The sequence below is a fragment of the Euleptes europaea genome, chromosome 4, assembly GCF_029931775.1.
Source record: "Euleptes europaea isolate rEulEur1 chromosome 4, rEulEur1.hap1, whole genome shotgun sequence".
Classification (NCBI taxonomy): Eukaryota; Metazoa; Chordata; class Lepidosauria; order Squamata; family Sphaerodactylidae; genus Euleptes; species Euleptes europaea.
In genome coordinates, this window is record NC_079315.1 from 112934736 (window position 1) to 112960881 (window position 26146).

The 26146-nt window shown below is 45.0% G+C and overlaps 1 protein-coding gene and 1 non-coding gene across 2 annotated transcripts in view; one reads left to right on the forward strand and one right to left on the reverse strand.

Moving 5' to 3' along the window:
- Positions 1 to 26146, forward strand: part of MYO5B (myosin VB) — a 336132-nt gene that overhangs the window by 210960 nt on the left and 99026 nt on the right. Inside the window, exons 13-17 of the mRNA XM_056847832.1 lie at positions 2313 to 2435; positions 2821 to 2904; positions 10552 to 10704; positions 11748 to 11845; positions 21467 to 21553. Of these exons, the coding sequence (XP_056703810.1) occupies positions 2313 to 2435; positions 2821 to 2904; positions 10552 to 10704; positions 11748 to 11845; positions 21467 to 21553 (545 nt within the window). The remainder of the gene's footprint in view (positions 1 to 2312; positions 2436 to 2820; positions 2905 to 10551; positions 10705 to 11747; positions 11846 to 21466; positions 21554 to 26146) is intronic.
- On the reverse strand, positions 18457 to 18528 carry TRNAI-GAU (transfer RNA isoleucine (anticodon GAU)). Its single transcript has one exon. It is a non-coding gene; the product is annotated as a tRNA-Ile (tRNA).

Below are 26146 nucleotides of genomic sequence, written 5' to 3' on the forward strand. Positions count from 1 at the left end.
TTGTAAGGATACCTGAACAAGTGAGTAACCCCAGGTAACCTATCCTAATGACAAAGAGAAGTTGTATAGAAAAGATTCTGAAATTGCTTTATTCTGCATAATTAAATGCAGAAGAAGCAGCTTTTGAGTACTGTGCTATGGATGGTTATGAAATTAAGATTGTTTTCATAGGGAGATACTGTCAACTAACTGCTGAAATGTGGTTTTTCACCATACACATTATTTCTTCTTTACGTAATTAATACTTTTTACTTTAATCTGGAAAAGTTATTGCTCCCCCCAGCAAAAGTTGAGTTTACTTATTGGGGTAGAAGAAGAAAAACATTCAACCAGAATAAATTTCTGCATAAATATTTATCTTCTCTTTTCCTTGCTGTAAAAAAATTACACCTTGCTGTAAAAAAAATTATAAAGTATAATAAATGATGCAGGAGAAAATATTTGTAAAAGATAAACATAAAACTAAAAAAGGCCCGAGATTTATATGTGGCCTGTAAAACTGTCCCAGGCTTCCATCCGGGATATTTATTTATTCATTTCCATTTTGGTGGGGAGCTGTGCCTGACTGGTCGGCAGCATATTTTGCTGAGGTCCCAGGTTTCACATGAACACATGAAGCTGCCTTATACTGAATCAGTCAGTATTGTCTACTCAGACAGGCAACAGCTCTCTAGGGTCTCAGGCAGAGGTCTTTCACATCACCTATTTTCCTAGTCCCTTTAACTGGAGATGCCAGAGATTGAACCTGGGACCTTCTGCATGCCAAGCAGATGCTCTACCACTGAGCTATGGCCCTTCACCTTTTCAGCATGGTGATTGGGAGACCTATCCAACTGAGAAAGCATAGAACCCCTATTTGGTTACTGCTTTGGCTGTGGAGACTGCAATCAAGAAATCAGCAGGAGATTGAGATTGATCGGGAACATCAGCCACCGAGGAGTTAGAAAAGATCTTAAGCGTAAGGGTGTGTCGCTGGCAACCAAGATCATGCCACAGTATTCCCTGTTACTATGTATGGGTGTGAAAGTTGGTCAGTGAAGAAAGCTGGCAGGAAGAAAGTTGATTCCTTTGAAATGTGGTGTTGGAGGAGAGTTTTATGGATACCGTGGACTGCCAAAAAGACAAATTAGTGGGTTCTGGACCAAATCAAGCCTGAACTGTACCTATAAGCTAAAATGACTAAACTGAGGCTATCGTACTTTGGTCACATTAAGACAAGAGTCACTGGAAAACACAATCATGCTAGGAAAAGCTGAAGGCAGCAGGAAAAGAGGAAGACCCAACAGGAGATGGATTGACTTAATCAGGGAAGCCACAGCCCTCGGTCTGCAAGACCTGAGCAAGGCTGTTAACGATAGGGCATTTTGGAGGACATTGATTCATAGGGTCACCCTGAGTCAGCAGCGACTTGACGGCACTGAACACACTGGCTGTGGACAGCCTTTCATAGAATCATAGAGTTGGAAGGGACCACCAGGGTCATCTAGTCCAACTCCCTGCACAATGCAGGAATTTCACAATTAGCTGGCCATCTAACCTCTTCTTAAAAACCTCCAGGGAAGGAGAGTTTACCACCTCCCGAGGAAGCCTGATCCACTGAGGAACTGTTCTAACTGTTAGAAAATTCTTCCTAATATCTAGATGGAAACTCTTGATTTGATTTCAACCCGTTGGTTCTGGTCCAACCTTCTGGGACAACAGAAAACAACTCGGCACCCTCCTCTATATGACAGCCCTTCAAGTACTTGAAGATGGTTATCACATCCCCTCTCAGTCTTCTCCTCTTCAGGCTAAACCTACCCAGCTCCTTCAACCTTTCCTCATAGTACTTGGTCTCCAGACCCCTCACCATCTTTGTTGCCCTCCTCTGGACACGTTCCAGCTTGTCTACATCTTTCTTAAATTGCAGTTTTGACTCAGAGTGGCTATGTCTTCTACCTGTCTATGCCCAAGTACAAAATACATACCAGCTGTGCAGCTTGCAAAGAGTGCACATGTATGGAAACTGCTGCTTTCCCCCTTTTAAATTAATGGAAGCAGGTACCAATGGAACGGGGCTTGTTCGTGCACATGTCCATTTGTCACAACTGCTGGGATGCGCATGCATGTTGTACCTGGGTAAGTTTGAGAGAAGTGACCCATCGATAAAAAATTTTGATCTTTGGTGCATAATGAACAGCCAGTGCAGATTCTCGTTCAGAACTGCTTTCACCGCGACAATTTTAGTCAAGCCAGCAGGAATTTCTCCTGCCTCTGCAAACCTGGGCCTTTCTGTTGTAACCGCCTCTCCTTCCTCTTCCCCCTTTTAAAAGGTCCCAAAGGGAACAGATGAGAACTGGGCACAGAAACTGTACGATCGCCATGGTGGGTGCCAGCACTTCCAAAAGCCTCGCATGTCAAACACCTCCTTCATCGTTGTGCATTTTGCGGATAAGGTAAGGGGGGAGTGGGTTGGAGAGGGTGACTGTCTGGCTAACCTACCTTGTCTCAGCTCTGAGCCACAAATTTATGGGGGTTTGGGTTTAATAAACCCCCAAAATTTCGATTTTTTCAAAAAAGCCAAATCCCTTATATTCGGCTTTTCGGGTTTTTCGAAAATTTCCGGGTTTATTAAACTTGAACCGGAAAAATACCGGGAGAAATGGTGCACAGCCCTAGCAACTATAAACATGGGAAAGTAATTCTTAGAAGTGATTCTATCAAATGCCTCTTTGGGTGTAGTATGTCTGGGCATCCGCGTTAGGATGTTCTGTGCTCTAGGCCTTAACTGGTGTTTTGTTTTGTTTTTCTTCTCCTTTGCTCTCTTGTTGTGTGCCATAGGTGGAATACCAGTGTGATGGATTTCTGGAGAAAAACAGAGATACCGTGTATGAAGAACAGATCAACATCCTGAAAGCCAGCAAGGTAAAAATCTGAGATGCTTGAAAAGATAGACTAAATTTTGGCTCGTTGCACGTGATCGTTGCTTCTTCTTTCCAACCGTTTGCTAAGGTTGGATTACAGAGAACAAGCTTCCTTTGTTAGTCCTTTCAAAGCAACGCTAACTTCCTTTTGCTTACCACAGTCTTTCAATATAATTTGTCAGAAGAATCCCTGTTGAGGAACACTGCGGTCTGGGAGAGGTATTGGCTAGCACCTGTACCATCACAAGGACCAAGCGATGCATGCCATTCCCTCATTCTCAGAACTGTAAATTCTTCCTTCATTTTCAAGAAGCAGCCCTCATTGCCCAGATTAGCCTAATCTCATCAGAGTTTGAAGCTAAGTAGGGTTGACCACAATCAGAAGTTGGATGAGAAAGAAGACTGGGGTTGCTATGCAGAGGCAGGCAATGGCAAATCACCTCTGCTCATCTCATGCCTTGAAAACCCCATGAACCTCAGTCAGCTATGATTTGATGGCATGCTTCACCTTATTTTCAGGTGATACATTCACGTTTTCAAATAACTGGGCATAAATAAAGGGGGGTAGTTGAGGTGCAGCCGGGGTGCAGGCCGGGGCACCAGCCATGGCACAGTTGAGTCACCTCCTGAGCTTGCTGTGCTCTATTGGCTGTGGCACCATTTTTGAAGGCACAGGTTTGTGCTGCAAAAGGGGGCATGACCAGAGTGAACGGGCTCATGGAGCTGACCATCGTCAGCCCCACCCTGAGAATGCCCCCTTTGGTGCTGGAGATATGCTGCTGCTGAGACTGTGCCGGCGCCTATGCATGGCACTGCTGCACTGCTCCTCAGCGCCAGTGTAAGTGGCCCTGCGCTGGCATAAATGCCCAAGCAGCATCTACATTGGCATAGGGGTCATGTTGCCTCCAAAGGCCTTTTGCGCCCCCCCCCCCACCACTTAAGATAGCACTTAGGATAGCTGTTTTAAATATAACCAATTACAACAAAGCAATTTATTAAAATCGTGGTGTTTTTTTAAAGTTTGTTAGCTGCGAGCTCAGCGCTTATCCATGAGTAATTTTTCAAAGCAGCGGAAAGCTGCCTGCTCTCCCAACAACGTAGCCCACCAATTCCCCCCTCCTTTTTGAGTATTGAAAAAGTGATTTAAACTAAGGGCAGCCCCCTCTCTGCAGCTGTGTTTTCTTGGCTTCTTTGCCCAAATTGTCATTTCTATCTTTACTGAAGGGGGGAGGGGAATCCCTTTTAGCTTTAGGGTTCTCCAGCTTCACGTTCAGAATCTGGGCTAGTGCAAGCCACTGTGGCAGGAAGAGGGAAGTCTGATTTTTAATTTTATTTTGCTACACTCCTTCATACGGTTGGAGAGACCCACTCCAGAGATTGTATGCCACCATCCTGCAGAGTGACCCTCCCTCCCGTCCCCCCCAAAAAAAATTGTAGAAGGCTTTTTGTTGAACTCTCTTGTTGTTACCAAAATAGAATCTTGCTCAGAATATCACTCACACGCATACGCTTTTGTGTTCCTCGTTCAGCCGTGGGCTCTTCTTTTAATCTGTTTGCTTCTTCGCCTCCTTCCCCGTCTGGATCCTCTTAACAATGAAGTGAAATTAACCTGTCATTTAAATGGTTGTTATCTGCTCCACGCAGCGCGCTCAGTTGTCCCAGTCTCTTTGGAAACGGTCTCTTGCCACTGCGTTCTGCCTGCCCGGGTGATTTCAGAGGAGTTCTCTGAGGACTTTCACCCTCGAGCGTTTCTCTTGGCAAAAACAACCGAGAGAGATAAACAAGGACCTAACAAGAGGGGAAGAGGGTGAAAAATCACCTCTGGGGAAGGATCGGCACTCAGCTCATGCTTGGGCTGTCCTTTTTAACAATCTGTTCGGAACTTGGGAAGGAGCTGGGCATTGTCTACAAGTCGCCCCAGCGTTCGGTGTCAGTGCTGCTTCTGAATTGCTGAGCTGTGCAGTTTTTCTTCCCTTTGTGCGCTCAGGAATGTTTGATTGTAATTATAGCCGAGAAGGGCTTAAGCACTGCTCAGAAGCGAAATTAAAAAAGCTTAACGCCACCAGGAAGATCACCCAGTTTTACCCTGAATAGCTGTGAGAGTAAAGCTTATTAGAAATGGCAGGTAATTGTTAGGCGCCTGACACGGAGCAGTGAAACATTCCACCTGGACTTTCCTGCTGTCGAAAGGGCTGTGCTGCCGGGATATCTGATGAAAAGGACTTCCAGGGGTGTTTCCTAGAGATGTGCATGATAGTTCTTTCAAAGATCAGCTTTCAGTAATTCTGGAGCAAAGGAAAGCAGACAACTGGGAAAAACGTGGTAGCATGTGGCGAGTCAAATGCGTGCTGCTGTTGGGATATATTGGCTAGCACCCATGCCTTCAAAGGAACCAAGTAACCCATTGCCTTCCTTCGCTCCTGTAACTACAATCTCTTTGCTTTCAGTTGTTATAATCCCCTTTCAAGCAAATCAGTATAAGCAGTTTTAAATACTAGAACAATTACATCAAAAGCATTAGTAACTATGCAAGTGCCACTCTGAACATATGAGGATGCGGATGTCCTGTGGCCACCTGGAACGCGTGGCAACATTGCCACTACCAGAGGTGTTTGGCAGTCATGGTGATCACCCTGCCATGTGGTTATGACCACCACACCATAAAGTTTTCCAGTGATTATCGTGTGTTTTTGTTCATTATCTGTTTCCATTCTAACTAGTGCATCTGAACAGGTATTCTGCGGCCTGTGGAGCAAGCCAGCTATCTTTTTCTCAAACTCTGCTTTGTATTCATGGCATTTTGCTCATCTTCCCTCCCCCATTACTCTTCCAAATGTATTATATTTCCAAATCCCAGACCCTCTACTTCTGACTTTTCCATCTGAGTGTGCTGTGAAGCCAGTGGTAATTTCACACCTCTGAAATTTATCCCCCAGAAATAGTCAGGCAGGCCACAATAGGGCAAGTGTTTCAGAGTCAAGTGAGTCCTCTGGTGCTAAAGCTCAACTGATTGTCAGAGATCCTCTTTCCAGCGTTATACCCTTAGCCATTCTTCTTTTGAAAATTACTTGTAAGGTAGGAGCTTGACAGAGGTCAAAGATCAATGTTGTCTTCCTCTCCAGATAATCATGCTCATGAGAGAAGCATCCTGCAGGGCTTCAGGGGGAAAGTCTTTGCAGTCGAGGTCTTGGATTTGTGACCAATCATTCTAATGTTATGAGAATGAGATAACCACATGTCATTTAGCAGTTTACTAGCTCATGAGTCATGAACACATGAAGCTGCCTTATACTGAATCAGACCCTTGGTCCATCAAAGTCAGTATTGTCTACTCAGACCAGCAGCAGCTCTCCAGAGTCTCAGGCAGAGGTCTTTCACATCACCTACTTGCCTAGTCTCTTTAACTGGAGATGCCGGGGATTGTACCAAGCAGATGCTCTACCACTGAGCCACAGCCCCTCAGTATCTGGCAGTATCTATTCGGGTCTCAGGCAGAGAAAGGTCCTTCATAACCATTTATATAGTACTGATGGTGGTGGAAAGAGTTGTGGCCGACTTATGGTGACCCTATAGAGTTTTCAAGGCAAGAGACGTTCAGAGGTGGTTTGCCGTTGCCTGCCTCTGCATAGCAACCCTGGCCTTCCTTGGTGGTCTCCCATCCAAGTATTAACCAGGGCCGACCCTCCTTGGCTTCTGACATCTGATGAGATGGGGCTGGCCTGGGACATCTAGATCAGTTAGATGGGCCAGGCATGTGGCGGAAAGTGTCATCAGGTCGCTGCTGATTTATGGTGTCCCCGTAGGCTTTTCAAGGCTTGAGATGAACAGAGCTCTACCACTGAGCCACAGCCCCTCCCCAGTTGGTGGCTGGCCAGAGGAGGCATTTGCAGTTTCCACTCAAGTCAGAATGGGCTACTAAAAAAAGGGAGTTCTTTTTTCAAAATAGCATATAGAAATGCTGGAAGGGTGTGGGGCCAGCTGCAAAAAATTTTGCATTTGCAAAAAAACTCACCGCAAGTATGCACATTTTGATCTGGGGCAGACATGTAACTTATGCAAAGTTTAGGAAAGGAGGCAGTGAACATAACCTCCCTTCCCTGGAGCAAGAAATCACCCACCTGCATAACTGTGGCTATGAATGTCATTGAAAACGGCATTAGCCAAGCTTTGGGATCACCACCCTGACCTGGATAGCCCAGGCTAGCCCTATCTTGACAGATCTTGGAAGCTAAGCAGGCTCGACCTTGGTTAGTACTTGGATGGGAGACCACCAGGGAAGTCCAGGGTTGCTACACAGAGGCAGGCAATGGCGAACCACCTCTGTTCATCTCTTGCCTTGAAAACTCTACGGGGTCATTACAAGTTGGCTGTGACTTGATGGGATAAAAAAGAAGAGTTGTTTTTCTATGCCGACTTTCTCTACCACTTAAGGAAGAATCAAACCGGCTTACAATCACCTTCCCTTCCCCTCCCCACAACAGAAACCCTGTGAGGTAGGTGGGGCTGAGCGAGTGTGTCTAGCCCAAGGTTACTCAGCTGGCTTCATGTGTAAGAGTGGGGAAACCAACCCGGTTCACCAGATTAGCCTCTGCCGCTCATGTGGAGGAGCAGGGAATCAAACCCGGGTCTCCAGATCAGACTCCACTGCTCCAAACCACCACTCTTAACCACGACACCTCGCTGGCTCTCAAGAACGCCTCAGCTCGCTGTGCTGCAACCCAATCAGGATCGGGCCCTCGCAGCATTTTAAAATGACTTTAAATTTGGTCTCTTGTGAGAACAGATCTTCTGAATATCAGATCCCTCTTCACTCACGCTTCCAGCCCAATCTCCGTTCCAGGGCATATTCTGCCACATACATGCACTCCATCAAAATGTTTTTTCTGGCTGTCTGCCTGGGTCTGATCATTGGCTACACAGTTCCTGGTTTTACTCACACTTTGGATCCGATCCTGTCAGCCTCCGCCGTGCGTCCCTGGCTCTGATTTTAGGGTTGGGGGGTCTGCAACTTCCAGGAAATGTATAGGCGCTCCGCCACAAAACATCTGAACCAGGACTTGACAAGTATAAAATAAGACAGTGGTTAGCTGACATCCTGATCTCGCTGTAAAACCAGGGGAAAGTGATCTGGAGGGGCTGGCTGAACAGAGAGGCTCGCTGTAGGCAGGGAGCTAGAAAAGAAGAATATCGTAGGCGGATGAGATTAAAATAAAACCTTTTGGGAGCACAAAACAAATGCACAGTCTCGTGTCGAGCCAAATGATAATAAAGTGCAAACAGTTTCTTTTCTCGGTGGGCTTTTGGCAGATACGCAAACAATGTTAAGCCAATTAATCTCCAGGAACCTCTGATGAGAAATCACAAATGCCATCTTAATAAAGGCAATGCTGGGTTGGGGGGGAATTCTGACTTCAGTTGCCTGTTGTTTTTAAGCGCGTGTCTTTGCTGCCGTGGAGAGAGAACTAGCTTTGCTTCAGAGCGTCTTTTCTTTTACCTCAGAAAAGTTTTCTGTTTAGGATTTGATTTCTTTTCTGCCAATATGGCTTGATTTAGCAAATGTGCAAAATGTAATGAGGATGGCACAAACTAATGGCAAACTGGGGCAAAGAGAAATGCTGTGAGGTAGAGAACATGCAAGGGACTTGATCTGAGAGTCAAAAGAAGCACTCCTGCGTAATTCCCACATCCTGAAGTTTCCCTTCGCATGTTTGGCCCCTGATTTGGTTTTTCGAGAGTTTCCAAGAGTGCTGTCAGGATTTTGAAAGTTTTTCGTCAAGCCCTTTCCTAAGATGCATATACGAGAGAGAGAAAAGGAGAGATGACTCATTTTTGGTTCCTTTCTAAAGCACTTCCACTGAGCAGAAAGCTTAACAAGATGTCACAGTGGGAATTCAGTGGGCTGAGACCCGAGGCCTTTTACTTTTTTTGCTTGCATCCTGAGGCCCTGGCTCAGCTCATGAGTTCTGGACAGAGGGGAGTGGAAGTGGAATCCTTTCTCACCCCAGAGAATTGCTATTTGCCCCACTGGGGAACACAGGCCCCTGTGTTCATTGCTTGTTACCTCCAACGGGACAAATAGTGCTACAGGGGCCTTTCCGGTGGGGCTAGTGGCGTTACATGCCTGCCCCGTGGCGCAAAGTGGGAAGCTGCAGTGCTGCAGTCAAAAGCTCTGCTCACGACCTGAGTTCGGCCCCGACGGAAGTCAGTTTCAGGGAGCCGGCTCAAGGTGGACTCAGCCTTTCATCCTTCCAAGGTTGGTAAAATGAGTACCCAGCTTGCTGGGGATAAAGTGTAGGTGACTGGGGAAGGCAATAAACAGGTCATTTATGGTGGGATGGGTACATCCCACCGTAAATCCACCATTCCGCTGTTTTCGGAGCCAATTTTTTATGGAGCCAACTAGAAATGAGGTGACTCTGGACTTGGTTCCAAGAGGGGTCAGTGTCTGATGCAAGATGTTCCTAGGATGTGGTTATGTTCCTAGGATCCCTTCCTTGGATGTAGTTATGTTAAGAGTCCACCAATAACAAAAAGGGGGGGAAACAACTTTTAACCCTAAAAACAGAAGGATTAAGGTACCCTAAGGTCAAGAGACAGCATGCAAAAGGGCCAAAATGAATACTAAGTCTAAATGTTCTTATGAAAATGTATCTACAGTAAAAATCAACAACTTGTCTAAGGCCCTAATATAGCCTCTATAATTTCTATTGTACACATGGACATATAACACAAATAGACACAAAATAACAACCAAACGTTGAGACAAAAAATGCGACCATACGCATTTCGACCATGTGGCCTTCTTCAGTGGTCTAGGTAAAGTAAGGTAAAGGTAGCCCCCTGTGCAAGCACCGGGTCATTCCTGACCCATGGGGTGACATCACATCCTGACTTTTACTAGGCAGACTTTTGTTTATGGGGTGGTTTGCCAGTGCCTTCCCCAGTCATCTTCCCTTTACCCCCAGCAAGCTGGGTACTCATTTCACTGACCTCAGAAGGATGAAAGGCTGAGTCAACCTTGAGCCGGCTACCTGAAACCAACTCCCGTCGGGATTGAACTCAGGTCGTGAGCAGAGCTTTTGACTGCAGTACTGCAGCTTACCACTCTGTGCCACGGGGCTCAGTGGTCTACATACATAAAATACAGAATGCAATTACATAAAAATATATGTCAGTATACCAATCTTTATGACTGAGTTTAAAATGGTGTTCATCAAATATAAAATAAAACTATGCAGGTTATGCTTTTTAAATTACAGCCTTCAATAAGTCAGAAAATTTAATTTCTTTTATAAAACCTCTTAAATTGAGAGATATTGAATTCCTCGCCTGTAATTTTGCAATAATCAAAGTATCCCAGTCATAAAGATGTCCTCAGATCTGAATACATTTACCAGTATGTTAAGAGTCCCCCTGGACAGTAGCAGATCTTCAACCGGAAAAAAAAACCCTAGCAAAGATAGCATATAACGTCCTCGTTGCATTTGGTGCAGTACTCTTTACATTGAGCTGTTTACATTGGGCTTTTGTCTTAAAACCCTTTCATGGAGTGTATCTTTGCTACGTGATCAGAACCCCCTGCCTTGTTTGGTGTCTTCCCTAGCAAGAACCTTTAATCGCTCACATGTCCTTTCTATTTCCCTTCCAGTACCCCATGGTGGCCGATTTGTTTCATGACGGGAAAGAGGGGAAGGCAGGGGCTCCGGCTGGGAAAGGGGTTTCTTCTAAAGTCCATATTCGCTCTGCCAGGCCGGTCATGAAAGCTGCCAACAAGGAGCATAAGAAGACCGTTGGGCACCAGGTAGGCATTGCGGCAAGACCCGTTTTTGACTTCTCTGCTCGCTCTGCAAGATTCATGCTTTTATTATCCGGCCAAAAATATAATGTTAAGCAGATGAGCATCAAGCAAATCCCATTCATGAATAGTGTGAGCCTTGTTCTGGTTTCACCATTAATGGTCATCTATATGTCCCCCAGTATATTAAGGGGGCTTTTATTTCCTCTGACTTTTGAGACCCCAGAGACTAATAGTTTGGCTACATGGGGTGACTCTTGTATTTTCAGTTGGGAAGGAGTTGTCTGGGTGGCAACCAGAGAATTGGGAACTTTTCAATGGTGACATCTTGCCTTTGGAATGCCCTCCCCCATCTTCCAGATGAATCAGCAATCCTTGCACTTGTTTAACTTCCTCTATGGTATGTGCCTTGGCTCGCTGGTTTGAGACATCTAGTCAAAGAGTATGCCTGGTTCACTTCTCCCTGCTTGTGGCACCACATGGTCTAAGTTTCACATGCTCTGGATTTGGGGGTGGGGTGGTGGGGATGTCAGATGAGGACCCGGGATAACCAGGTTTGAGTATCCCTTAAGTGGTTGAGAAAGTCAGCATATAAAAACCAACTGCTACTCCTCCTACTCCTCTTCCTCTTCTTCTTCCTCTTCCTCCTCTTCTTCTTCTTCTTCCGTATGATTGATTAGCTCTTGGTTTTGCTTCATGATTGTCAGCTGAATGTTTGTAAGGACTTTGTTGGGAAAGGACCGTCTTTGAGGTAGGGTTGCCAGGTTGCTTGGATTGATGGGCAATTGCATTTTTGAGGTTTGAGTGCTAAAGCATTCCATCACCATGCGGCACTTCCAGGGTAAACCTGGAAGTAACATAATCGCTTGGCACGCAGCTGCGCATGCAGGATTGTCACCCCAGCTCCACCCCAAAAACCTCCCTCTGGAGGAGAGGGTGGACCTGGCTACCCTACTTTGAGGTAGTCTTATGGAAGATGTATCTGATGGTGTCTGATTGCCAGTCCAATTATAATATTAAGTGTAGATTTTTTTTAATTGCTCTTCCAGTTCCGTAATTCCTTGCATTTGCTCATGGAGACTCTGAATGCCACTACTCCGCATTACGTACGCTGCATCAAGCCCAACGACGAGAAACTTCCCTTCAGGTAAGCGCTGCTTTCTGACGAGGCTTTGACAGGCTATTGAAACATCTATAGTGGTGTTTCCCCTCCCCAAAACAAAACAAAACACCTCTGACCCTCACACACTGTACATTATTTGCAGTTTGGGTATCGTTTAGTGATGTTTTTAAACCCTTATCCGATTCCCTTTGCTGAAATTTACTGTGACTGTTCATAAAACAGAAACCCGTCTCACCAAGAACAGATCCATAAAGAGTTGCTGCTGATCCGAATGGGCAATAAATTGAGTCCTGTTCCAATTCAGGTGTGAGGCAGCTGTTTGTGAATGCAAACTGAAATGGGTGTTCAGGGGAGGGCAGAGATCTGGGAAGAGAAATCCTGTAAGGAAAGGTCGAGGAACTTGGGATCACTTGAGCCTGGAGGAGAAAAGACAGAAGGGGGATGTAGTAGCACTCTTAAATACCTTAAGGGGGGTGTTGCATGTGTTGGAAATATCTCTTAGACCAGATATTTCCGATTAATTAGCAAAGTGCGCTAGGCTTAGCAACAGCGGAAGGTTCCACGCATGTGTGCGGGTTAGAACAAAAAGAAAGCAACAGGCTTCTTTCAAATCAAACTAAACTCATTTATTATGGAAATACACTTTTGATAGTAAAGAGACAATACAAGTCCCCTAAACTAACTTTCTAAGTTTCAAAGTATAAAAAGGTATCCACTTTCCACCCCATTGTTTGGGTGTGGAAAGATCTACACGCGGCAGCATGCAGCCTCTAGCTTTTCCAGCATCAAAGGATGCTGTTGAGAGAGAGAGAACAAAGAGAAGTGTGAGAGTGAGATCGAAAGTCCTGAGATATATCAGTCTACAACATCAAAGCACAGGAAGCAGGAAAGATAGGTATCAGATGTCCCTTCCACCCCCTGTCCTGTCTGTCTATTTAACTCTGTGGTAAGACCCCCTCTCCCCCTTCTGGATGCACACCTTAACGTGGTGAGGGGGTTTGTGAGTGTCAGGGAAGCTGAGAGCAATACCGTAAGGGGTCTAGACTCTATCAAGAGACTAAACTCCTAGCAGAGTCACTCAAGACGGAATGGTCACAGCTGAGACACCAGACGAAGATGCATCCACCCCCTTAAGGGATCAATGGCCACATCCGCAGAAGAGAACAGGCAGTTCCAATGGGGATGGGGGTAGAGGAATCCCTGAAGGTTAGCTACTGGGCAGCAGCAGTAGTGGAAGGTGACACTGGCGGAAGATCTTTCGTAGACAACGGCAGTGACACTACGGCTAACTCTGGTTAGTACTGCGCAGAAGAAGGCACTGGTAAACCACTTCTGACCAACCTTTACCTTGAAAACCCTATGATGAGACAAACCAAAATGAAAAAAGATATAGTGCTGGAAGATGGGACCCCCAGGTCGGATGGCACTCAATCTGCTACTGGGGTAGAGCAGAGGACAAGTACGAGTAGCGCTGTTCTTAATGATGCGATTGGACTAAAGCCGAAAGGACGTTCAGTGGTTGACATGAATAGATGCAAAAGGAAAGTCCGAAGCTGTTCGACGCATAAAATAGGAACATGGAATGTGAGAAGCATGAATCAGGGTAAGCTTGAAATTGTTAAACAAGAAATGGAACGTATGGACATTTCAGTCCTGGGAATAAGTGAATTAAAGTGGACTGGATTAGGACATTTTCAATCAGAAAATTACAAAGTGTTTTATTCAGGGAATGACAAAAAGAGAAGAAACGGAGTTGCTTTAATAGTGAGGCAAGATGTAGCAAAGGCAGTCAGGAGCTATAATGCAAAGTCTGACCGAATAATATCAATCAGACTTCAGGGAAAGCCTATCAACATAAGCATCCTTCAAGTTTATGCCCCAACTACAGATGCTGATGAGGAAGAAATTGAAAGTTTTTATGCCAGTGTTCAGGAAGAAATTGATCACACACCTAAACAAGATATGCTGATAATAATAGGTGATTGGAACGCAAAAGTAGGAAACAAAGCAGAATCAAATGTTGTTGGCAGATTTGGGCTAGGAGCACGGAATGAAGCAGGAGAACGCCTCGTAGAATTCTGTGAAGACAACAATCTGTTCATTGCAAACACATGTTTCAGGCAACCAAATAGACGATTGTATACATGGACATCACCAGACGGCCAGTATAAAAATCAAATAGATTATATAATTGGAAGCAGAAGATGGAGAAGCTCTATTCTCTCGGCCAAAACAAGACCAGGAGCCGACTGCGGTACAGATCATGAATTGCTAATATTGAAAATAAAGATAAAGCTTAAGAAAAACACCAAAACATTCATAGCACCAAAATACAATCTAAGCAATATTCCGGAAGAGTTTAAAGACCATGTAAGGAACAGATTTGCATTACTAAGTTCAAGTGAATGTAAACCTGAAGAACTATGGGTGGAAACTAGAGATATTATCAAGGAAGAATGTGCAAAGACTATTCCTGTAGCCAAAAGAAAAGAAAAACCTCGATGGATGTCTGAGGAGACTCTGAAAATTGCCAGAGATAGACGAGAAGCAAAAGTAGAAGGTGACAGAAATAGAATCAAAAGTCTAAGTGCAATGTTCCAGCGACTAGCACGTAGAGACAAAGAGACCTATTATAATAACCAGTGTCAAGAAATAGAAGAGAACAACAAAAAAGGAAGAACAAGAGATCTGTTCCACAAGATCCAAGAAATCAAAGGGAAATTTAAAGCACGGTTAGGCATGCTGAAAGATCAGCATGGAAATACATTAACTGAACAGGACAAAATAAAGAAAAGGTGGAAACAATACACTGAAGAACTATACAGAAGAGATGAAAGGATAAAAGATTCTTTCCAAGAAGAATCTTTTGAAGAAGAACCTACAGTTTTAGAAAGTGAAGTGAAAGCTGCATTGAGAGCAATCGGGAGAAACAAATCACCAGGAGCAGATGGGATATCAATAGAGCTATTCCAAGCCACAGAAACGGAGTCCATCAAAATCTTGACAAGAATATGCCAACAGATATGGAAAACAAAACAATGGCCCACAGACTGGAAACAATCCATTTACGTTCCAATTCCCAAGAAAGGAGACATCAAAGATTGCAACAACTATCGGACCATTGCATTAATTTCTCATGCAAGTAAAGTGATGCTCAAAATCTTACAGCAAAGGCTGTTACCATATATGGAACGAGAAATGCCTGATGTTCAAGCTGGTTTCAGAAAAGGAAGAGGCACTAGAGATCATATTGCAAATATACGCTGGTTACTGGAGCGTACGAGAGAATTTCAGAAGAAAATCAGCTTGTGTTTCATAGATTACAGCAAAGCTTTTGACTGTGTGGATCATGAAAAGCTATGGCTGGTTTTAAAGGAAATGGGTGTGCCACTACATCTGATCGTTTTGATGCGCAACCTGTACTCTGGACAAGAGGCCTCAGTTAGAACAGAATATGGAGAAACGGAATGGTTTCCAATTGGCAAAGGTGTCAGACAAGGATGTATTTTATCTCCCTATCTCTTCAATCTATATGCAGAACATATAATTAGGAAAGCTGGATTAGATTTAGATGAAGGTGGAGTGAAAATTGGAGGGAGGAACATTAATAATTTGAGATATGCTGATGACACTACATTATTGGCAGAAAATAGTGAAGATTTGAAACAACTATTGCTGAAAGTTAAAAGAGAAAGTGCCAAAGCAGGACTACAGCTGAACATCAAGAAAACAAAAGTAATGACTACAGGAGAATTACACAACTTTAAGGTTGACAATGAGGAAATTGAAATTGTTCAAGACTTTCTATTCCTTGGCTCCACTATCAACCAAAAGGGAGACTGCAGCCAAGAAATTAGAAGGAGATTGAGACTAGGAAGGGCAGCCATGAAGGAGCTAGAAAAGATTTTGAAGTGTAAGGATGTGACTCTGGCCACCAAGACTAGATTAATTCATGCCATCATATTCCCTATTACTATGTATGGGTGTGAAAGCTGGACAGTGAAGAAAGCTGATAGGAAGAAAATAGATTCCTTTGAAATGTGGTGTTGGAGAAGAGTGTTACGGATTCCGTGGACTGCCAAAAAAACAAATCAGTGGGTTATAGATCAAATCAAGCCTGAACTGACCCTAGAAGCTAAAATGACTAAACTGAGGCTGTCGTATTTTGGTCACGTCATGAGACGACAAGAGTCACTGGAAAAGACCGTCATGATAGGAAAAGTTGAGGGCAGCAGGAAAAGAGGAAGACCCAACAAGAGATGGATTGACTCAATAAAGGAAGCCACAGCCTTCAATTTGCAAGATCTGAGCAAGGCTGTCAAAGATAGGACATTTTGGAGGACTTTCATTGATAGAGTCGCCATGAGTCGGAAGCGACTTGACGGCACTTAACACACACACACAAGACCCCCTCTGGATCTGGAGTTAAGTGACACCGCAAAGGACCGTCTATTCCAACAGCATGGTCCAGAGGGCAAGACTAAATCTAATGTGCTTAATACAGGATAGTGGATTTTAGTTGACTATTAGGAGATACTTCTGAACAGTGTGTCATGGCTGGCCCTATCGTGGTGTAGTAACCCAACCAAGCTCACCCGGGTTTGGTACTGGTAACCCTTTTGAGTAACACACACCATAAAGCAAAATGAAGCTTTATTGGAAAAAAAAAAGTTAAGAAAGATAATAAAAGCAAGGGTATACAGCTCAATAGCAGTACAATGCACAAAAGTAATAAATCTAACTAGCTATCTTACTTACTGAAGTCCTAACACAGCACAGGTGGTTCTTAAAGCAGATAGTTTCCAGAGCATATTACAAGCATCTTTCTGGCAGCAAGGAGGAATGAGGGGAAAAGGTAAAAAAATTCTTCTCCCTAGCTGTGCTTGTAGAAACAAAACTACCATAAACTCCTGATCTCTTCAACCAATCATGGGGCTGTATCCGTGGTACTTTCCAGGGTGAGAGCGAGTTCCCCCTCCCAGATTCACAGCTGAACCTCATGAGCTAATTTATCCCACCTGGGAACACCTGCAAAGAGTCTGGGAAGAAACTTTAAGCTGGAAAATTCCTTCAAGAGGGATTCTGTCTTGACACAGTGAGAATATTTTTACAGTTGCTTGCAGCAATCCTTTGCTAGAGGTCTTCAAGCAGTAGCCTGGACCGCCATCTGTCAGGGATGCTCTAGCTCTGGATGTCTTGCCTTGAACTAGATGGCTTTCTAAGGACCCCTTCCAACACTGATTCTGCATCTTTCTGTGTGCCACATAATGCCATTTCAGTTAGTTCCCGTTATGACATCATCTGCGTATTCATTCACTGCCGTGGGCAGCAAACGATTCTATCTTCTTTTAGTCATCAGGGGAGGATAAAAATGTATCCTACGAGGGCTGGCATTCTCCTGCCGGCACTGCCACCCCCTAACAATACAATGCAGTTCCATGCCGTGTAATAACCCGTCAACAGAGTACCTACGGCGGAAAGTATGTGCATCGAGGGGGTTTTGTGCATCTTGTTGTTTCAGTGGTAAATGATGGGAGCAAGCACCAAATCCTTTGCAGAAGCAAATAAAACAGCCAGTGCGCTTGATTTCTTCGTAATGCAATGAAAAAGAAGCAGGACTATTATGAAAAGGTGTTCAGTAGCACTGTTAAAGCAGTGGAAAAGAAAAATTCCCACCGGCAGATGCCGCAGCAGAATTTTGGTTGGGTGGGCTCATCGCATTTGATGACGCACTGCTCTTTAGGGCACTTATGTATGTTTAACACCCCTCACATTGGGGATCTTTGGGATGAAGTCTTCTATATTGCTGCAATCGGCAGACAAGTCCCTGCTACTTGAAAGGAAGAAACTCTGCCATTCTTTTATCCTGTTAGAGATCACTGAACGGGTTCAGTGCTTGACTTATTATCTCTGCCATCTGTCCCATGTCATTTGCTGGTATGCCCCTTCAGGTTACAGCAATCTGGCAGTCATTGTGGTTACAGATTCCAGATTTCAATATGCCTCTTAACAAAGCGAAAACAAATAAAAACAGCTTTCCCAGAGAAGTGAAGCCTCTACAAGGTTAGGGGCCCTTGATTTCCTAGCACCTCTTTGAAGAGAGAAGTTCTAGGCCATGGTAATGGCTGTGTTTAGATGTAACTGCAAATCAGGGTTTGCTGTGATGTGAAAGAGTCTGGGGAACCTGTTGCCTTATTCTGCCCCAACTTCGCTTCCACATGCATGAGGTGAACTATCCAGAGACATGCTCTTCTGCAGCAAAGAGTAGCTTGCTGTTGCATACAAAATGGTGGACTGTGTTTTGTGCTTTCCCTGCAAACCAGAGTTCCACACGTTTGATGTAGTCCTAGATTGCTGGAAAAACACAAAACCCAGTTCACTGCTTCCTCCCAGCCCCTTCACGTAGGAACAGCAAACTGGTTTGCCGCTATATTGGAACTCATACAACCTGTAGCCCCCCACAATCCCATCCTGAAGAACTAACACAGGAACACACATGAGCTCATGAAGCTGCCTTATACTGAATCAGACCCTTGGTCCATCAAAGTCAGTATTGTCTACTCAGACTGGCAGTGGCTCTCCAGGGTCTCAGGCAGGGGTCTTTCACATCACCTGTTTGCCTGGTTGCTTTTAACTGGAGATGCCAGGGATTGAACCTGGGACCTTCTACATATCAAGCAGATGCTCTACCACTGAGCCACAGCCCCTCCAAATAGAGACATTAAATCAGAATGCACATTTTTAATTTAATTTTATTTAAAACATTTCCGTGCTGCTTTCCACCCAAATAAGGTCCCCATGGAGGCGAACATCAAAAACATTAAAACGTTTGAACATTAAATCAGCATTAAAATAAAGTAAGGACATAAGAAAAGCCCTGCTGGATCAGACCAAGGCCCATCAAGTCCAGCAGTCTGTTCACACAGTGGCCAACCAGATGCCTCTAGGAAGCCCCCAAACAAGACGACTGCAGCAGCACCATCCTGCCTGTGTTCCACAGCACCCAAGATAATAGGCATGCTCCTCTGATCCTGGAGAGAATAGGTATGCATCACGACTAGTATCCATTTAAGTATATATAAAATAATCAAATAATTATTAAATTATTAATTAAATAATAAAATAATTAAAAATAATTTATATATACTTAAATCCATTTAAGTATGTATAAAATAATTAAATAAAATGTATAACACACACACACACAACACCAAAACCAGGGAGGAAGGCCAACAAAAATTATAGATGGTATGCCAAATGAAACAAAGTCTTTACTTGCTGTCAGAAGACAACCATAAAGGGAGACAGATGAATCTCCCTGAGGAGGGAGTTCCAAAGTTTTGGCACCATGACATAGAAGGTTGCCACCCATCTACCCTCAGATGATGGGGGCACCCAAAACTGGACCTCCAAAGATGACCAGAGGGGATAGATAGGTTTATATGGAAGAAGGTAGTGATGTTAAAGGTAAAGGTAGTCCCCTGTGCAAGCACCGGGCCATTACTGACCAATGGGGTGATGTCACATCCCGCCATTTACTGGGCAGACTGTATTTATGGGGTGGTTTGCCATTGCCTTCCCCATTCGTCTATACTTTATCCCCAGCAATCTGGGTACTCATTTTACTGAACTCGGAAGGATGGAAGGCTGAGTCAACCTTGAGCCAACTTCCTGAAACTGACTTCCGTCAGGATCGAACTCAGGTCGCGAGCAGAGCTTTTGACGGCAGTACTGCAGCCTACCGCCGTGCGCCACGGGGCTCGCTGGAAGTGATATTACATCTCCTAAATTTTTACCATGGTTACTGTTGGGAAGTCTGTCCTAGCTGCTGCTTACAGTCTTTTGCTGAATGGCTGCTGGGCTCTGCCCCAGAGCAAGCATGTCTGGGGAACAACGGCAGCATTTCAGAGAGCCGTTTTTTATTATAGCCAACATAAATAATTGCTTTAGGGGTTTGCATGATGAAAGGTGCAGTGTCACAGTAAAATTGCCACTATTATTTATTATTATTTAAAATGGCAACACGCACACACTCTCCTCATACACACACAGATTTGCTCCTACCTGGAGAAAACATGCTAAATGTTCTGCTGTCATGCATTTAATTTCATGATAATATAACGGATCACTTGCTCCGGGGCTCGACAGCTTTGATGGATTTTATAATGTGCCGAATACCACCAAGAGCTGTATTTCTTCTGCTGTTCTCATGCATCCGGTCCTGCTTAGAAATTGTTCACAGATTTTGGTGTCTCCAAGTTTTAAATGTTGGCAACAGTGACCCTGGGTCCTTTTTCCTATCATATTGATGGTTGTCTTGAAAAAGGTAAAGGGCCCCTGTGCGAGCACCTGGTCATTCCTGACCCATGGGGTGACGTCACATCCCGATGTTTACTAGGCAGACTTTGTTTACAGGGTGGTTTGCCAGTGCCTTCCCCAGTCGTCTTCCCTTTACCCCCAGCAAGCTGGGTTCTCATTTTACCGACCTCGGAAGGATGGAAGGCTGATTCAGCCTTGAGCCGGCTACCTGAAACCGACTTCCCTTGGGATTGGACTCAGGTCGTGAGCAGAGCTTGGACTGCAGTACTGCAGCTTACTGCTCTTCACCACGGGGCTCCATCTTTAACACACTTTAATTTGGAAGGGGTCCCTTCTCAGCGGCAGAGCATGTGCTGGGCATTCGTAAGGATCCAGCTTCCAGTGTTCTGCATCTGAAGAAGTGAGCTCTGACTTTGACTGACAAAAGCTTATCCTAGAATGAAGTTGGTTGGTCCTTTAGGGGCCACTTGATTCTCTGTTGTACTTCGCTGCAGCAGACTGACGCGGCTTCTCTTTGGATATTCTCGTCGTCGGTTTAAAAAAATTGGGATAGCTGAGCTGTGAAAGGCCCCAGAGAGCTGCTTGCAGATTTGTTTGTTGATTATTGTCTAACTTATTGAATGTTTTGTATCTCACCTTCCCCCTCTCCTAATAACGTGCTCCATGTGAACCAGCATGGTGTAGTGGTTAAGAGCGGCGGGACTCTAATCTGGAGAACTGGGTTTGATTCCTCACTGGGTTTGATTCCCCACTCCTCCACATGAAGCCTGCTGGGTGACCTTGGGCCAGACATGGTTCTCTCAGAGCTCTCTCAGCCCCACCTACCTCACAAGGTGTCTGTTGTGGGGAGGGGAAGGGAAGGCGATTGTAAGCCGCTTTGAGACTCCTTAAAGGTAGAGAAAAGAGGGGTATGAAAACCAACCCTTCTTCTTCCTCCTCCTTCTCAACCAAAAAAAGCATAAACACTAAACCATAACAAGAACAAATTAAAAAGGACCAACAAATGCCAAATAAAACCAAACACCCCAAACCATTAAAGTGCAGTCCTAAGCAGAGTTTTGCCTTTCCTAAATAGGGCTACATACAAGTGGTTTATATTTATCTGCATTTATATTAAAATCAACATAATTAATTCACAGGATCACCTGTATCTATATTAGCCCATGGTTTCATGTTGATTTCTTACCTTTGGGTACCTTATTCCAGTTGTTTAGGGTTAAAGTTTTCCTTTCCCCCTTTTTGTTGTCACTATAAGTTCCACTGTTAGAACATAAGATGTATCTGCATCGCCTCACTCAGGCAATGCTGTGAATTTTGTCTTTTCAGCTTTGATCCCAAGAGAGCGGTGCAGCAGCTGAGAGCCTGCGGAGTGCTGGAGACGATCCGCATCAGTGCAGCCGGCTACCCGTCCAGGTATAGTGCAGCCGGCTACCCGTCCCAAACGCCTTTGTGTTTTTAAAATCCATACTGTTTTGAACTTGGAAAGCAGTCAGAATAAAACTGCAGAGGCATGTCACAAAAGCAGCAGTCGTTCGATAACAGTTAAGCCAAATTGTAGGCGCACGTACAAAGCCCCCCAAGTACTTGACGCCGTAGCAAAGTCAGGAAAGTCTTTCAATACTCACACAAAATAGCCATCCAAAATAATGAATAATACAGCGCCAAGCCGCATCCGACTTCTGGCGTTCCCTCATTGGGTTTCTAGAGCAAGAGATGAGCAGAGGTGGTTTGCCATGGCCTTCCTCCACGTAGTGACACCATTCTTCCTTGGTGGTCTCCCATCCAGATACTGGCTATGGCCAACCCTGCTTAGCTTCTCAGATCTGACGAGATCAGGCTAAGCTGGGCTATTTCAAGTACTTTCAAGTACTCGAAGGGCTGTCATAGAGAGGATGGTGCCGAGTTGTTTTCTGTTGCCCCAGGATGTCGGACCAGATCCAGCGGGTTGAAATTAAATCAAAAGAGTTTCCGTCTTGACATTAGGAAGAATTTTCTAACAGTTAGAGCAGTTCCTCAGTGGAACAGGCTTCCTCGGGAGGTGGTAAGCTCTCCTTCCCTGGAGGTTTTTAAGAAGAGGTTAGATGGCCATCTGTCAGCAATGCTGATTCTGTAACCTTAGGCAGATGATGAGAGGGAGGGCATCTTGGCCATCTTCTGGTCACTGGGGGTGTGGGGTGGGGAGGTAGTTGTGAATGTCCTGCATTGTGCAGGGGGTTGGACTAGATGACCCTGGTGGTCCCTTCCAACTCTATGATTCTATGATTTTAGGGCACCAGCCATTCAAAGCACTGCCTTAAATAAGAGATTTTCAAGATGTGTCCCAGGGAGCCTAAAGGTTCCTTGGAAGTTTTGTTGACATCTTTAATTAGATCAGTTGTGATAGACAAGCTTCCACTAAAGACTGTTTGCCTACCTATCATCGGCATTGTCTGGCAAGGTTAAGCCGTAGGGGGTTGTTGAGTGTTTTCTGGGTGCATCGGTGTGCAGCTGCTGGGTTGGTAACCACAATCTGGCAACTCCATAACCAGGGTTGCGGGCCAGCCTAAGAGGAGCTGTTTTGACAGTGCTACCACTGTAAATTTAAGTGACCATTGGGGAGAAGAAAATAAAGATTGGTTTAAAGGAAAACCCACCTATAATCAATGTTTATTCCTGTTGCAAGTCAGAGGTGACCTCCTTTACCGATCCTTTAAGGCAGGGGTGTTAAACTTATTCGTTACAAGGGCTGGATATTACATAAATGTCAATTGGTCGGGCCGGGCGATGTGTACCATAACATTTAATGCCAGGTACTAGAGATAAAAAATTTATAGAATACACAGGCAAAGACAATTAATGATATATTTTTAACTTTATTTTTTTACTTAAAATACAAACATGCTTAAAACAGTAACACTCTTAGAGTATTTTCTTTTTTTTAACAGTCTTTGATAATTGACACCTCCAGACTTGGGAGCCGGGGGGCTGGTAAGCCTGCAATGGACTCGCCAGCCCAGATCGAAAGTGGGGGATGGGGGCTGCCTTGGATGGCTCTCGGGTTGAATCCAGCCTGCAGGCTGTGTGACACACATGGTTTTGAAGGCTCTCCTTCCCTGGAGGTTTTTAAGCAGAGGCTAGATGGCCATCTGTCAGCAATGCTGATTCTATGACCTTAAGCAGATGATGAGAGGGAGGGCACCTTGGCCATCTTCTGGGCATGGAATTGGGGTCACTGGGGGTGTGGGGGGGAAGTACTTGTGAATTTCTTGCATTGTGCAGGGGGTTGGACTAGATGACCCTGGTGGTCCCTTCCAACTCTAATTCTATGAAATTGTTGATGACAGCATTTGGTATTTGGAATTTGCCTTCCTGTTCTTTCTGCTCAGAATAAGTCTTCTAGGGCTGGACGAAATAAAGAGGACAGGGGCAATTAATCTTTGGGGGAAAGCATCTGGCTTTGTTGTTAAACAGTTCTGTGTTTTATTGTTGGAATATCAATCAGCTTTTTATCAGCAATGGGGTTTTAAACGCAAGGCAAACGTTTATGCGGCTCTCCCTGTTGCTTCCAACGAAGATCTGCCTGGAGATCTCCCAGAATTACAGCTGACTACAGAGATTAGAGCACCGGGAGAAAATGATAGTTTTGGAGGGTGGACTCTGCGGCATTATCCCCCGCTGATGTAAGTCCTCTCCCCAAACCTTGTCCTCCGCCAGGCTCCATCCCCAAATGCTGGCAACCGTAAAACTCAGTCAACCTCAACTCATCATGTCACACAATGCTCACTCAATCATAATGTTTCATTTGCTGCCGGAAGGAGGACAGCTTCACAGTGTTACTTTTTATGAGGTGCCCCAGAAAGGAATGTAACAAAGCATTTGGTGTTCTGGCGCCAAATGGATCAGCTGTTTGTTTGTTTTTCTCTCGTGGGAATAACTGGTACAAGGAACTTGCTGGGATGCAGAGACTGTTGCAAAGTTTGGCTTGGAATGACACTCTTCTTGAGCTGTGCAGAGCAGCACAGATCCATAGAGTTGGATGCCTCTTTTTGCAAACCCAAGGCCTCGAGATCTTTCCAGCTTTCTGGTCTTTTTGGATCCCAGGAGCAGGGCTGCGCTGAAGGAAGAGGCAGACAGGAGATTTCATTCGCTTCCCCACTGCAGGTTTCTAACCCGCATGGTGTGCAGGGAGACTTTTTTAAATCTTAAAGTAGATTTCAGATCTCCCTCACATGCAGTCTGCGCTGGTAGTCCTAGAAAAGTGGCTGCATGCGACATCTGTATGCATGTGGGTTCGATTCCCCACTCCTCCACATGAGAGCCCATGTGGTGGTGTGGTTAGGAGTGGCGGCCTCTAATCTGGAGAACCGGGTTTGATTCCCCACTCCGCCACGTGGGTGCCAGCGTGGTGTTCGATTCCCCACATGAGAGGCCAGCGTGGTGTAGTGGTTAGAAGAGCCGAACTCTAATCTGGAGAACCAGGTCCGATTCCCCACTCTTCCACATGAAGGCCTGCTGGGCGACCGTGGGCTAGTCACAGTTCTCTCCGAACTCTCTCAGCCTCACCTTCCTCACAAGGTGTCTGTTGTGGGGAGAGGAAGGGAAGGCAGTTATAAGCTGCTTTGAGACTCCTTAAAGGTAGAGAAAAGCAGAATATAAAACCCAACTCTTCTTCTCTGTGTTACAGTTCTAACAACTTAACATGGGCTGTGATACCTAGGGAATTTTGTCTGCACTGTAGAGTTGGCAAACTGGGTAGTATCTGACAAAGGGAACTTTGACTTTCAAAAGTTTATACCCCATCTTGTTGATGTCTAAGATGAAACGGGGTGGTGCTTCGTCTTGGTTTCCTTTTTACAGTCTGCATGAATAAAACCGATGATGCTGAGCATTGTGGGGTGCATGCGGTCTCATGGCAGCTCTCTCCTGGCCTTCTCGGGATTCTCGGGGTCAGCCAGAGCCGCGTCTGCCTCCGTTAAGATAAAAATTCAGTAGATCCTAATGGAAAATTATACTTTTTTCCGATATGAATTTGTGGCTTTGGATTTTTAATGGCTTTGCCATTACTATTTAAAGCTACCTCAGAAGCAGTCGGAAGGCCTGTATATAATATTTATGGTAACCTGTCAAGGGATCAGGAAAAATGTGGTGCTTTGATTTTGACGGGGCCCTGTAAGAATGAAAGCTCTGATTTAATCACTGGCAGAGGCTTCCTGGGGCAAGTGCTGTGCCAATTCACTGCAGCGTACAGCTGACCTGGAACTCTAGGCTGGGTTTTGCAGCCTGCGAAATCAAGGGGTGAAAGATTTTCCTGGAATCTGCCACTTCAGGCCCAGAGGTGTATCGGGGTGGGTGGGGTGGGTCGTAGAGTTGGAAGGGACCACCAGGGTCATCTAGTCCAACCCTCTGCAGAATGCAGGACCTTCACAACTACCTCCCACACACACACTCCCAGTAACCCCTGCTCCATGCCCAGAATATGGCAAAAAAAAAAAAAAATCCCTCCAGGATTCCTGGCCAATATGTGGTTGATACCTCTTCAGTCATGTTCCAACCCCCAACAGAAATGTCTTTGGCATTACAATCATAGATTTGGAAGGGACCCCCAAGGTTATCCAGTCCAACCCCCTGCACAATGCAGGAAATTCACAACTACCTCCCCCCCCCACACACAGTGACCCCTACATGCCTAGAAGATGGCCAAAGTGCCCTCCCTCTCATGATCTACCTAAGGTCATAGAATCAGCATTGCTGACAGATGGCCATCTAGCCTCTGCTTAAAAACCTCCAGGGAAGGAGATGTTTTGGGTGTTCCAAAAGAAACTTCCCTGCATTTAGGAAAAATAGCACGTGACACAAGTGGATTGGGGCCATCCTGGTTTGACTTTGCAGCGCCAGTAACAGATGGATTGAATCTTTGCCATGTCTTATTCCTGGAATCCTTTGCGTTCGGCCAGTATTGTTGATGAACTTCTGTTCTCAAACTGAGAGATTCAAGCTGAGGTTTTACTAGGGTGGGAGATGGCCCAG